Source organism: Bidens hawaiensis, unplaced genomic scaffold (assembly GCF_021521415.1).
Source record: "Bidens hawaiensis isolate Kalapana, Puna unplaced genomic scaffold, B.hawaiensis_p1.1 tig00050615_1, whole genome shotgun sequence".
Classification (NCBI taxonomy): Eukaryota; Viridiplantae; Streptophyta; class Magnoliopsida; order Asterales; family Asteraceae; genus Bidens; species Bidens hawaiensis.
The window spans coordinates 41,486-54,436 of record NW_027506159.1 but is presented as its reverse complement, the minus strand read 5'-3'; the positions used below and the strand labels follow the sequence as shown (position 1 = coordinate 54,436).

The window sequence follows — 12,951 nt, the reverse complement described above, 5'->3', positions numbered from 1 at the left end:
GAACAAGTCAGTTAATAGAAACAGAAGTCGTCGCTTGTTTCAGGTTCGTGTTTTGATTATTTTTGGGGTTATTAATTTCTGTTCCGTTATACTTCTCGTTTGTTTCCGCTGCACATTTTCGTTTTAGAAATACCGTTGTATTGTATTGATTTCTGTTGCCCTATCCGACTCCTTTCGGGTCAGCCGCGTACACGTAATACCTAACAATTTCCGCTAATAAACCTCCACCAACAAGATCCGAAATGTCGGTTGGCAACAAGTGATTTACGCTATCTTTTGGTTAGAGATCGATTCAAGAACTAATTGTTTGATCCGTTCTAAGGACCTACATATATATAAATAAATAAATAACATATTTCTATATATAAGGGTAAATTTTGATGAAAATTCTAACTTCAAGGGATCAATATAAAATAGTAGTTTGAAGTCTTATACGACCTAATTTCATTCTAAACCTAACTTGGCCCACCCTGCGGAAAGTCAGTCTTTATTAATGACAGAAGATTGCATGTGCTGCCTACAAATTAGGACAATCGCAGACCACTGAAACTTGTTTGTGAACTCATGAAAACTAGTGGCCTGCCGGTGCCTAAGCTGTAGACGTGTTGTGTTTATTATTACAGGCAGAAGCATGTAGTTTTCTCTTCCTTCCTTCTTTATAAGTAGATGTTTAGTTTCCAGTTTCAACACATCCCAAACTTTATTTCATTCTCTGATCATATACTTTATTTGCACTTCTTGAACCATGAAAAACATTTTTATTTGGTTAATTTTGTACTCAAGCTTGGCTTTCATAATATTATCGACTAAGCTCGAGCCGAAAGAAGGTATATATGCGTTTTCATTTGATTAAGGAACAAAGGGTTCACTATTATTTATTCATTCATTCTGTTAACTGATGCATGCAGATGAGGCACTTAAAATAATTTGGAACAAGTTAGGGTTAGCCGGAACTAAGGGAAGAAGATGCGTTAAAGAGGATAAAAAACTTACCATTTTAGTGGTCTGCCATTGCCCTAATACCACCTGCCATGTTATTAAGTTGTATGTCACATTTTTTTCTGAAACAAAATTGCAATTTCAGCTCCAGATCATTTTACTTTGGATGTTGCTTCCTGTCCTAACACAACTAGGATTTGATTTGTAGACTTTATGAACTTGATTATGCTATTTTAATCCAGGAATATAAAAAATCAAAACTGCTCAAGTGCTCTTCTTAAAGAGTTCACATTGCTTCCGCACCTTCAATCCTTGTAATGAAATCTCTGTACTCACTAAAACATTAATCAACACTAAAGCTATTTTTAATTATTTATGTAATGATGCATATAATCAGGGATCTCAGTCGTAATTACCTCAATGGAACTATACCATCTGAATGGGCTAATATGCGCTTGAGCAACCTGTAGGTCTCCAATCGCAAATTTCTAACCGTTTATCGTTATATATATAGTACTATTCTGATTATGCACGCATATATGCAGCTCGCTCATGGAAAACAGGTTATCTGGGCCGTTTCCAAAAGTTCTAACTGAAATGACCACCCTTCAAGATTTGTAAGTCACATCACAACTTCATTAGATGTTCGATCATATATATGATGTATATTCGTGGATCAATTTTTTGTAGGAGCATAGAAGCAAATCGCTTTTCCGGACTCATACCCAACGAGATTAAAAATTTAATAAACCTAAACAAGCTGTGCTGTTTGTTTCCTTTTACCTTTTAGTGTGCGCGCATGTGTGTGTGTGTGTATCCATGTTGATGCTTCAACAACCTGACAAGCTTGGTTTCAAATTTAGTGACAGATGATGAAACGAGTGTTTTTTTATAAATTTTTGAATAAAGAACGTCTCACATACGTGATTTTTTTAAATGTTATCCCTGTCTTTTTTAGTATTTTTTATAATAGCAAATGCCTTGCATACATGATGTGCGATTTTGGCTTTTGGGATCAAAACGTCCACACTAATTTAAAAACCAGGCTGTCAATGAAAATAAAAGGATCAAAGTTGAGAATTTTCTTGATGTTTGCCTGGTTACCATATTTATCAAGACTTTGCTTTCCCAGTGTTATATCCTCAAATAATTTTGCTGGAGAGCTGCCTGCTTCATTTGCAAATCTTACCAACTTGACTGATGTGTGAGTATAAATCTTGTAAACTTGGATGATAAATTTGTACACCATACTTTTTTTTAACCAATATTATTTGGTTGTGTACAAATCATCTATCATCCATAAAGGTTTATCATTTGTTTTTCTTAACTTTTGTGAGTTTATTACTTTTGTAGGAGAATAAGTGACAACAACTTCACAGGAAGGTTACCAAACTTCATTGGCAAGTGGACAAAAGTAGAGAAACTGTAAGAACCTTATAGGGGAAATTATTACATTGAACTTTTTGATTTATGGTAACCAAAGTTCCTGTTTTATTATAGTCGGAAACAAAGTTGGTTACTTTAAATGGAAATTTATCCATCTCTGTCTGTGTGTGTGTGTGTGTGTGTATTAATCTACAATTTCAAAATTTCCGTTGCTTGCTAAGGATGTATTAATCTAAAACATGTCAACGTTTGGTTAATGATGAAGGTATATACAAGGTTGTTCTCTTGAGGGGCCATTTCCTTCTAGAATCTCAGCCTTAACCCAACTAAATGATTTGTATGTCAATTTACGCTACGATTTCCTTTTCTAGTTTTTGACGGTAATCTGTTCGAATGAGGTGGATAAATTTACAATTGATTAATTCATGTCATTTTTCTTCTTTCCCGTTATGTTTATCTTTTGATTAGGAGAATCACTGACTTGAAAGGTGGAGCTTCTAAGTTCCCGTCCCTGAAGAAGATGACTCATCTGAAAAAATTGTGAGCTTTTGATTGTCGTACATTGATTCCCGCCTTTTCATAATAAGTAAACATAATTAATTAATATAATTTGGAATTATGTAGAATACTTAGAAATTGTTTGATTCATGGGACAATTCCTGGATATACAGGGGATATGATGCTCCAAACTCTGTAAGTAATTTAACAAGTTGTACCTTGCTTCTCTTCGGAACGCAACTAGAAGTTGCGTTTTCTATACGTGCACCTCTTTTGGGCACATGATTGGTATTTATTAAATTTTGCAACGTCTTGGAACCTAAACGTTCATAATTTTATTGATGCAGAGACCTTAGTTTCAACTTTAAGCGGTCAAATCCCACAGTCTTTTGCGAATCTAGAAAAGGCCAAGTACATGTATGTGACCATACTACCTTGGAAAATATATATATACCAATTAGTTTACGTTATGTGTATAAGAGTCGCTGTTTTTATAGTTACTTGACAGATAATAATCTTACTGGAACTATGCCTGAATGGGTCTAGACAAGCACCAAGGATGTGTAAGGATACTCTTTCCCTATATTTATCACTTAACTACATGAATTACGTCTCAAAGATATGAACCTGAATTTATCGATTTAGGGACGTTTCTTATAACAAATTTACATGGGATGCTTCCCGTAAGTACGAGTGTTCTCATTCGTTAATGTAAGTATGCTACATTGGGTTTGGTTATATGTTTGTTGTTTATGATCGATTAATACAAACAAATAAACGTTTTCATGACTAACTCAGAAACGCTGTGGAAAGCTATTCATCACCGGAAAATGAACGGTAAGGCACATCACCCTTACTTCAGGTTAGGAGTCACACCAACTGAGTGTTGTGCAAGCATCAAAACTCCCTAACATGAGGTTCTAATTAAGGGATCCTCATTCATTTGGATTACTAGTTTTTCAGTATATAAAGAAAAAGTTTAACAAGAAGAACGAATATATTGGCATTCATAAAACAGGACATCACAAATGTTTATGTACTAGCCTATGGGGCATTCAGTGTCGTGTAAGTATCAAAACTAGATATTAATCTTCTTGTGTGTCTTTCATTTCCTATGTAGAAACATCCTTCCATGTCTATGGAAAGATTTCCCATGTACTAAGTCGAAGAAACAATGTAAGAAAAGTTTTTACACATTAACCTCATTTTTTTATTTTTATTGTCTTTACTAACTTTTCATCTTTTGCCACAGAAATCCATTCTCTGCACATCAACTGCGGGGGCGACAAAGTAAATATCAACAGCAGCGCATACGAATGCGATGCACAGAGAATTGGAGCCACACGTTATTACAGTAGTACGGATGGATATTGGGCGCTTAGCAGCACAGGAAACTTCTTAGACAATTGACTTGATTCCGATGTCTATATTCTTTCCAACAAATCTAGTCTCCATAATATACCAACAATGGATACCAATTTATATAAAACTGCGCGAACAACTGCTATCTCTCTTACTTATTATGGATTGTGTCTTTTGAACGGGAACTATAATGTCACACTCCACTTTGCTGAGATTGTTTTCACCGAAGATAACTCGTTTAACAGCCTTGGGAAGCGTGTATTCGATGTTTATGTGCAAGTAATGCAACTTATAAATTTAATGATCAGCATATATACCAGTTTAATTTGGTCTGATTAAAGTTTAGTGTAACCAAGTTAATTTTATTGCAGGGGATATTAGTATTGAAAGATTTTGATTTAGTAAAAGAGGCTGGAGGTACCGGTAGGGCTGTTACAAAGACGTGTCGAGTTGATGTGAAGAATAACACGCTTAAGATTCAACTTTACTGGGCTGGAAAAGGCACTACTTGCATTCCTACTAGAGGAAGTTATGGTCCGCTTATATCAGCTATATCAGTTGACCCGAGTAAGAAATAAATATATTCTTCATTTATCTTTTCTTATTCTTACAAAAACAGACAGTTGAACATCTCTCACCAAAATGTGTTATTGTCAAAATTAATGTGTTTAGTTGAATTTAAAGGTAACATTACCTCTTTTTGTACAGATTTTAAGCCACCAATATTTGGGAAAAAGACTCTAGTTCCTATAATAGCGGGGTCGGTTGGTGGAGGGCTGTTTCTTCTGATTTTAGTCATTTTTTTGTTGTGGAGAAAAGGCTACATTATGAATACAAAAACTGAAGATACACGTACGTAAGTCTTCTCGTTAAAAACCTTTTATTTATTTTATAATCAAACAACTATATGGTTTTGTAATATTTTGCTTAACAGAGCTTACCGGTCGGGATCTATTAGTTACAAGGACATATACTCTCGGTCAGATCAAAGCTGCGACTAGAAACTTTGATCCATCGAATAAGCTTGGAGAAGGTGGTTTCGGTAGTGTTTTTAAGGTGGTGTTATATAACAAGTTTCCAAATAAATTTATTTTATCTTGTGCTACTAATAAATTAACCATATGTTATGTAGGGTGCGCTAGCAGACAATACAATAATTGCAGTAAAGAAACCTTCAGCAAAGTCTGCACATCGAGTACAAGATGTCATCAACGAGGTGGGAATTGTTTCAACTCTTGATCATCCTAACCTTGTCAAACTATATGGGAGTTGCACCGATCATGGGCACATGTTACTGATTTATGAGTACATGGAAAATAACAGCTTATCACATACCCTTTTTGGTGAGCTAGCTAGCTATTTAATACTTTTGGTTGTTTTTATTGCATGCATGCTAATACCCAAAGAGTTGATTGTTCAATGGTTTTGATTCTATTCTACAGGGCCTGACAAATCGAAACTTACATGGCCAGTAAGGTTCGAGCTATGCCTAGGGATAGCTCGAGGCTTGGCGTACCTACATGACCAATTTAGCAGTGTAAACATGGCTATCATACATAGAGATATTAAGGCTGACAATGTTCTGTTAGATAAAGAATACAAGGGAAAAATAGCTGACTTTGGTTTCGCAATGCTTAAAGATGTTCAACACTCGCATCTAACTATGCCTTTTGCGGGGACACTGTATGTTCTCTAATCCATACATGTAAAACTGCTTTTGGAACGTAACATACATCGTTTCTTGTTAGTTTTTTATCGGCTTATATTATGAATTGAACCATTACGTGACATACATCTAACGGGCATTAGGCCAGACATATGACATGGTTTTACAACTGGAAATAAGACTAGCTAGGATTATCAACACACGTCCTATTGCCACATCTTTTAGCTCATGTCCAGTTTTACCATAAAACACAACTCAAATCGTATATAGACTAGGATTACTAATATATGCTCTGGTTGTCTATAATTTTAATTTACCTTTTCTTACTCTTAAGAGGTTATGCGGCTCCGGAATATGCCACTCGTGGTCACTTGACTCCCAAAGCAGATGTTTATAGTTTTGGAATTCTGGTATTAGAAATAGTGAGTGGAAGTAGCACAAACAGGTGCTTGAAAGCAAAAGAACAAGAACGTGTCTACCTGTCAGACAAGGTGAGCAAAATCTACAAATATGTATGTAAATTACTAAATTACAAGCTACATATATGTACTTTTGCTTAAGCTACACATATACCTTTTTTTTTTTTTTTCTTTTTGGTTTTCACTAAAACTAACATCTTAAAATTAGAATGCAAAATAAACTTGTTTTTATTTCTTTTTGGGTCATGAATTTAACTTTACATCACTAAACCATTGTATATATTGATTCGAAACCAACAATTAATATTTTTGGCCGAAAAAGGTCAAATGATAACATTTTTTTGTTTGTTTGTTTGTTTTACAGGCAGTAACCCTCAACAAACAAGGAAACTTGATGAAACTTGTTGATAGAGACTTAGGCTCAAACTATTCAACGAAAGAAGTCATTCGAGTTCTCAGTGTGGCCCTTTTATGCATTGAAGGGTCTCCTCTTCAAAGGCCAACGATGTCTCAAGCCCTTCATGTGCTTGAGGGTCAGGCGCATGTCCGAGAGCTTCAACAGGAATTGATGTCCGAGGTGCTTGAGGACCCTGCTACCTCGTTAGAGTCACCTCAACTTTCGCATGCCTGGATGCTTCGAAGCCCTTCAAGGCGTATTAAACTAATACGTACTGAGTCTTACGACTCCTTTTTTACGAAGTCCTGGACGGTGCATGACTCGCCATAGGCAGAATAACCGAGTTTTTACGTTTATATTGAACGCTTTGATGAGCGACCCTATTGTCAAATAAATCTTTGATCTTCATTTAAGCGATTTCCACTGTATATCGATGAAGAAGCTCGGTTTCCGTAATCTTTGGGATCTATTATTTGGCTCTGCTTGATCAGGGCTCAGTGAAATTCTTAATGTTACACAAAAGGTGTTTTTTTACAAATAAACCACAGAGCCAAATTAGTTTAGGTATCATAAATTAGTTTTGTTATGATTCGGATATCATGACATGTACGTTGTTCGTAATCGCTGCTCTGGCTTCCTAAAAATAATGATAATATATGCTCGTCGGTTAAAGATTGATCGAAGAACAAATATTTTTCCTTTAATACAATATTAAAAATCTTATGTTTAATATTCGTATATCGTTAGTAAATTAAGGAGAGCCTGTGGGTACTCCAAAAGCCTAGCATCAACTCTATCCAACTTCTTCACCATACCCAAAGCCTTCAGATTCCTATCTACCATAAGAGCCTTTATTATTATCATCCGTAACCCCAACGCAGCCTTCTTCACAGAATGAAGTGTATCCATTTGATGTTGGTGTGTGAGTACAGTGTGCGTATTTGATGGAATCAGTATTGAAATAATTAAAGATAATTAAAACAAGACTCTTGATTAATATTGAATATTGCAAGATTGCATACAAAACAAAGAAACTAAACTCTCTTAATTAGAGAGGATAACAGCGGTTCATCCCATACGACTCAGACTAAGAGAATTATTCAAATGAGAAACAAACTTTAAAACTTGAACGTTAACGTTAAGAAGTCTTGCTTTAAACACACGTGCTTGGATCATTTTTTTTAACACCCTCCCTTGATCCATGCTCCATCACTCAAAGCCAATGCCTAAAGTACACAAACTTTTCTCTAGTCACAGCCTTGGTTAGCACATCTGCCAATTGTTCATTAGTATATTACAATGCTCAAGTTTCACTTGTTCTTCTTTAACCATTTCTCTTATAAAGTGATGATTTAGCTCAATATGCTTAGAGCGGCTATGCATGATAGGATTTTTACTGAGGTTGATAGCAGATCTATTGTCACAAAACATCTGAGTTGCTTGAATCTGAGGAAAACCAAGATCATTGAGAACTCTTCTCAACCATATAGCTTGACATGTAGCAGTGGTAAAGCAATGTATTTGGCCTCTATACTGCACAATGCAACTGTTGATTGCTTCTTAGAGCTCCAAGATATAGCACCACTACCAATCATAAAAACATTAGCAGATACACTTGCCCAATCACTGTCTGTATACCCAATCAGCTCAATCTTAGCTCCTTTTTCATACCACAAGCCATAAGATAGGGTTCCAGAAACATACCTTAGAATTCTTCGAGCTGCTCCAAGATAATCTTTAGAGGGAGACTGCGTATATCGGGCTACCACACTCACAGAGTAGGAAAGATCAACCCTGGTGTGAGTTAGATAGATCAGACCTCCCACAAGGCTTCTATAAGTTGTTTCATTTACTATATCAGCATGATCATCCATAGAAAGTTTTTCATAGGTGTTCATGGGAGTTTCTTCTGTGTTGCAAGTACTCATTCCAAACCTTTAAAGAAGATTTCTTGCATATTTCTCTTGCCCCAAGAATATACCATCTTTAGTTTAATGAACTTCTAGACCCAAGAAGGACTTTAGTAGCCCCAAATCAGTCATTTCAAACACATCTTTCATTCCATTCTTGAACTCTGAAATTAGATTAGGACATGGACTTGTACATATTATATCATCTAAATATAGGCGCACATAAATGACTTCGTGAGTTTCACTGTTCTTCACATATAATGTAGGCTCATTGTTACTTATAAGGTATCCATTTTTCACAAAGTACCTATCTGTTTTGCCGTATCAAGCCCTTGGTGCTTTTTTAAGACCATAAAGAGCCTTCTTTAGCCTGTAGACATGATCTTCTTTGCCTGCTACAACAAAACCTTGAGGTTGCTCAACATAGATTTCTTCATTCATGTCACCATTTAAGAAGGCTGACTTGACATCTAGTTGATGTATGTGTCAACCCATCTGAGCTGCAACACTTAAAACAAATCTGATGGTTTAAAATCGAGCAACTGGAGCAAATGTTTTCTGATAGTCTATACCTTCTTGTTGAGAGTAACCCTTTGCAACAAGTCTTGCCTTATGCCTTAAGACAGACCCATCAACACCTAATTTAGTTTTGTGCAACCACTTCAACCCTACTAAGTTCTTCCCAGGTGGTATTTTAACCAAATCCCAAGTCATGTTTTTCTTGATGTCTTCTATTTCTTCTACCATGGCATGTTGCCATTCCTTTTTACTAGCAGCCTCTTCAAAGTGCATTGGATTAGCAGCATTTAAAGCAAATTGACAACTATAGAAGTCTCTGTCAACATTGACTTCCATAGCATTTTCATAGACTTCATTTAACCCTTTTGTTTTAGGAGGAAAAGTTGGAGTGTAGGTGTTATCCCGCTGTGATTCAGGGATAGTAGGTTCAATTGGTGATGGGTCAGAGGTGAGTTTATTAGATTGGGATTTGAGAGTTTGAATTTAGGCGATTGTGAGACATGGGTGAGTTATTTGAGGAAGTAGTATTTGGGCTATTGTGAGGTGAAGGTGAATTAGGTTTGGATGATTGAGGGGTTTCATAAAGATAGTTGGGAAAGGATCAACAAAGATGGCTTCAAAGGTTTGAGATTGAATTTGATTGATCCATTGCCATTTCTCCTTTTCAAAGAATTTCACGACTCTTCTTGTAATAAACTTTTGAGTAATAGGATTGTATAACCTATAACCTTTGCTTAGAGTTGAATAGCCTATGAAGATGCACTTTTCTGACTTATCATCCAGTTTTCTTCTAAATTGTGAGGGTATTAAGGCATATGCCACACATCCAAACACCTTGAGGTGATTAATAGAAGGATTTCTATTATACCATGCCTCATGAGGTGTCTTGTTTCTCACAACCTTTGTAGTGGCTAAGTTGGTGAGATACGCGGCTGTTGCAACTCCCTCGATCTGCCCAAATATAATTAGGAACTCTTATTGATATACATCTATTTATACATCTCAAATCCCCTGTAAAGTTTTGTATATTTAATGTTTGAGTTTGTTTTAGTTCGAGTTTCGTTTATCTTTTATTTATTTAAGTTTTGAGTCAAGTATTATATGCTTTTCATGTTTTAAATCTTTTGGTGTCTTTCACGTTAAACTTAATTCTTTCTATCATTTTATGAGAAGTTTATGCTCGTCATTGATTACATGATTAATTCACTTACGAGTTTTAATTTATTTGCATATAGATGGTGGTTTGAAAGTCAAGGAAAAGAAGGTCTAGAAGGTTCTAAGTGTTGCTTGGGATTCAAGGAAGATAATTAACAAGATTTAGCAACAAATAAATAAATAAAAAAGAAAAATCCGGAATCCACCTTTGGAGGGCGGCGCCGCGCGCTAAGGCAAAAGGCAATATGCCTTCGCGCGGCGCCTAGGCCTCCTGGTCAGCCCTTCTTCGCAATTCCAAGCCAGCTCGTTTATATATATATACTATTGCATTCCTAGCCGAATATACAACTTTGGGCGGCCGATTTTGAGATAATTATCAAGGGTTTGAAGGTGATTTGAAGCTAGGAACCAAGGAGTATCAAGATTTCTTTCATCCGGGTGTTCAAGGATCAATCGCAAAGGGTTTTATCGCTATAACTTTCGTTCCTTGTTCATTATTTGTCATGTCTTTCCTCTTTGTTTTTAATACTTGTTTAGGATTGTTTTTAATAATGATTCTAGGCTAGACTTCATGTCTACCTAGGTTTGATGAACATGTTTGAGACTTGATTCTTGCTTTGGACAATTGTTTGAATATGGTTTCGTTTTATTAATAGTAAAAGACTTGGTTTTGCTTTCATGATGTGTATAAGTGTTTATTATCTTGGTTGATTATTAACTATTGCTTCACATGGATTTTGTTTTCTATTGATTGTGTTCTTTAGATCTTAGGGTTCATGTTTAATCTTTACTTGGTGTTTTGATTATTATGGTTAATTAGGCCTATTAGATCATAGAAGCTTGTTGATAGTTGGTTAGGGTTTTAAATGTTTTGCTAAATTCCAATAGCTGTAAGGTGAGGAGATATTCATGTGTCTTGGTCAATTGCATGCTAGGATAGTAGTGACAATATTCTTGCTTATTGTGTTGATCTATGTTCATGATGTCATGTTAAGTTTATCAAGTTATCTAGAGTTTAGTGTTTCGTAAGATTGCTTGCTTTAGATACTATTAATTAACCCTATTTGATAACTTTGTGGAAATCAATTCAACTGATTGCTTAATAATCTAATAATTGTTCTTTGGGATTTCATTTGATTCATTCAAAGGTCCTTAGGGTTTGTTAGATGAACACATTTAGAAATCAGTTTCCATAATCATGTTATTTGTCCATTGCTTGATGATTGTTGATGCATGGTATTCTTACCTAGGTAGATTCCTTCTCTGATTGGTTTCGATCTTGTGTTTAGTTGCTTGTTTCTCGTTTACTTGTTTATTTAATTTCCTAGTTTAATTTTAGTTTAAAATCCCCCTTAAAACATTAATAATAAATAGTCGTGTCGTAAGTCGAGTCTAATTAGTTAATTAACGTAATTTATAGAGTCCTGTGGGTTCGATATTCCGGACTTCTTAGCTTTAATACAATCTATCGGTTCACTTGCCGGTGTTTTGTTTAGTTGAGTCTTAGGTCTAGTTTTTATTACTTGTTCAATTTACTTGTTCAATTTAGTTAATATTTAATTGACTGTTTTTAGTCAATATTCAATTTAGTTCACTTGCCGGACTTCCTATTATTTTGGGTCGTCCCTTTTTACGTACTGCTACGACAATTATTGATGTGTTTGAAGGTAAGATAACTCTTAGAGCTGGTGATGATAGTGCTACTTACTTTGCCAAGTCCGTGAGACATCCAAGTGGTCAAGACGGTCTTATCGATCCATGTCATCCAGTTTACTCGATAGAATCATTTATTTCGGGCATGAATTTTCGTCTTGACGATTCCCGTTCGATGAGTTTAAGTGTGGGGAAGGAGCGAGAGGTTTCGAGTTCTCGGGTAATGGTGAAGTGTGTTGGAGAAAGAGGTGATGGTAAGCGTAAGTTTGAGAAGGTTCGTGGAGTTAAAAAGAAGAAGACAAAGGTTGATGAATGGTCGGATCGTGATTCAATATCTTTGAGGGCATTGGAGTTCTACCGAGGTGGAGGAAGCTCCACTCGGTCCACCACGTGATTCGCATAACATGGGTTCTTGAATGAAAACTCAAGTGTAGAGTTTGTATTATTTTCTTTTATTTTTCCTTTATTTTATTTTCTTTTTCTTTGAGTCACTAACGTAGTTTTTGTAGTTTTTCTTTGTTTTGTGTTTTTGAGTTTTGCGAGTTTCAATATTACAATGAGCTAGGGAGACGATCCCCTTGGAAGAATTTAATAAAAAAGACAAGTGTGGGGATGGAGTTGCAGTGGAGCCGTATACTTTATGTTTTGTTATTTATTTGCTCCTGATTATTATATTTTATATGTTGGTTGATGAAGCACTTTAATTGCATAATATCTATCATGTTTGATAAGATATATTTTTAGATATGTTTGTTTGTTGAATTTTTGCCGCTTACGTTCGTGAAAGAAGGAGTTACCATTTGCTGAGCACGTTCGTAGTTGGAGGGTATTCATGGAAAGAAGACTTTGACATCATATTTCATGCTCATATTACCAGCTAAGTCTTTTCCATTATCTAGTTTGTTAACTTTTTACTTTGTTTTGTTTTTTTAATTTTTAGGTTTTTAGTTTTTTGTAGTCCGACTTTATTTTTATTTTTATTTTGAGTCGTCCTTATCCTTGCATTGAGAACAATGCAAAATTTAAGTGTGGGGATAGGATATTTGA

At 35.4% G+C, this 12,951-nt stretch overlaps 1 protein-coding gene and 1 pseudogene across 2 annotated transcripts; one reads left to right on the top strand and one right to left on the bottom strand.

Moving 5' to 3' along the window:
- Positions 1-212: 212 nt before the first annotated feature.
- On the top strand, positions 213-6,997 carry LOC143616904 (putative LRR receptor-like serine/threonine-protein kinase At1g07650; annotated as a pseudogene). The gene is made up of 24 exons (XR_013150740.1): positions 213-827; positions 909-1,044; positions 1,182-1,253; positions 1,337-1,405; positions 1,485-1,556; positions 1,630-1,701; positions 2,072-2,143; positions 2,293-2,364; positions 2,591-2,662; positions 2,794-2,865; positions 2,950-3,018; positions 3,171-3,240; positions 3,321-3,386; positions 3,469-3,534; positions 3,622-3,660; positions 3,944-3,999; positions 4,076-4,464; positions 4,557-4,752; positions 4,894-5,037; positions 5,120-5,241; positions 5,318-5,528; positions 5,628-5,868; positions 6,186-6,342; positions 6,635-6,997. The product of XR_013150740.1 is annotated as a putative LRR receptor-like serine/threonine-protein kinase At1g07650 (transcript).
- Positions 6,998-8,145: 1,148 nt separating this feature from the next.
- LOC143616903 (secreted RxLR effector protein 161-like) lies at positions 8,146-8,595 on the bottom strand. Its single transcript, XM_077089600.1, has one exon. The coding sequence runs from the start codon at positions 8,593-8,595 to the stop codon at positions 8,146-8,148; it is 450 nt and encodes a 149-aa protein (XP_076945715.1).
- Between the last annotated feature and the right edge of the window lie 4,356 nt (positions 8,596-12,951).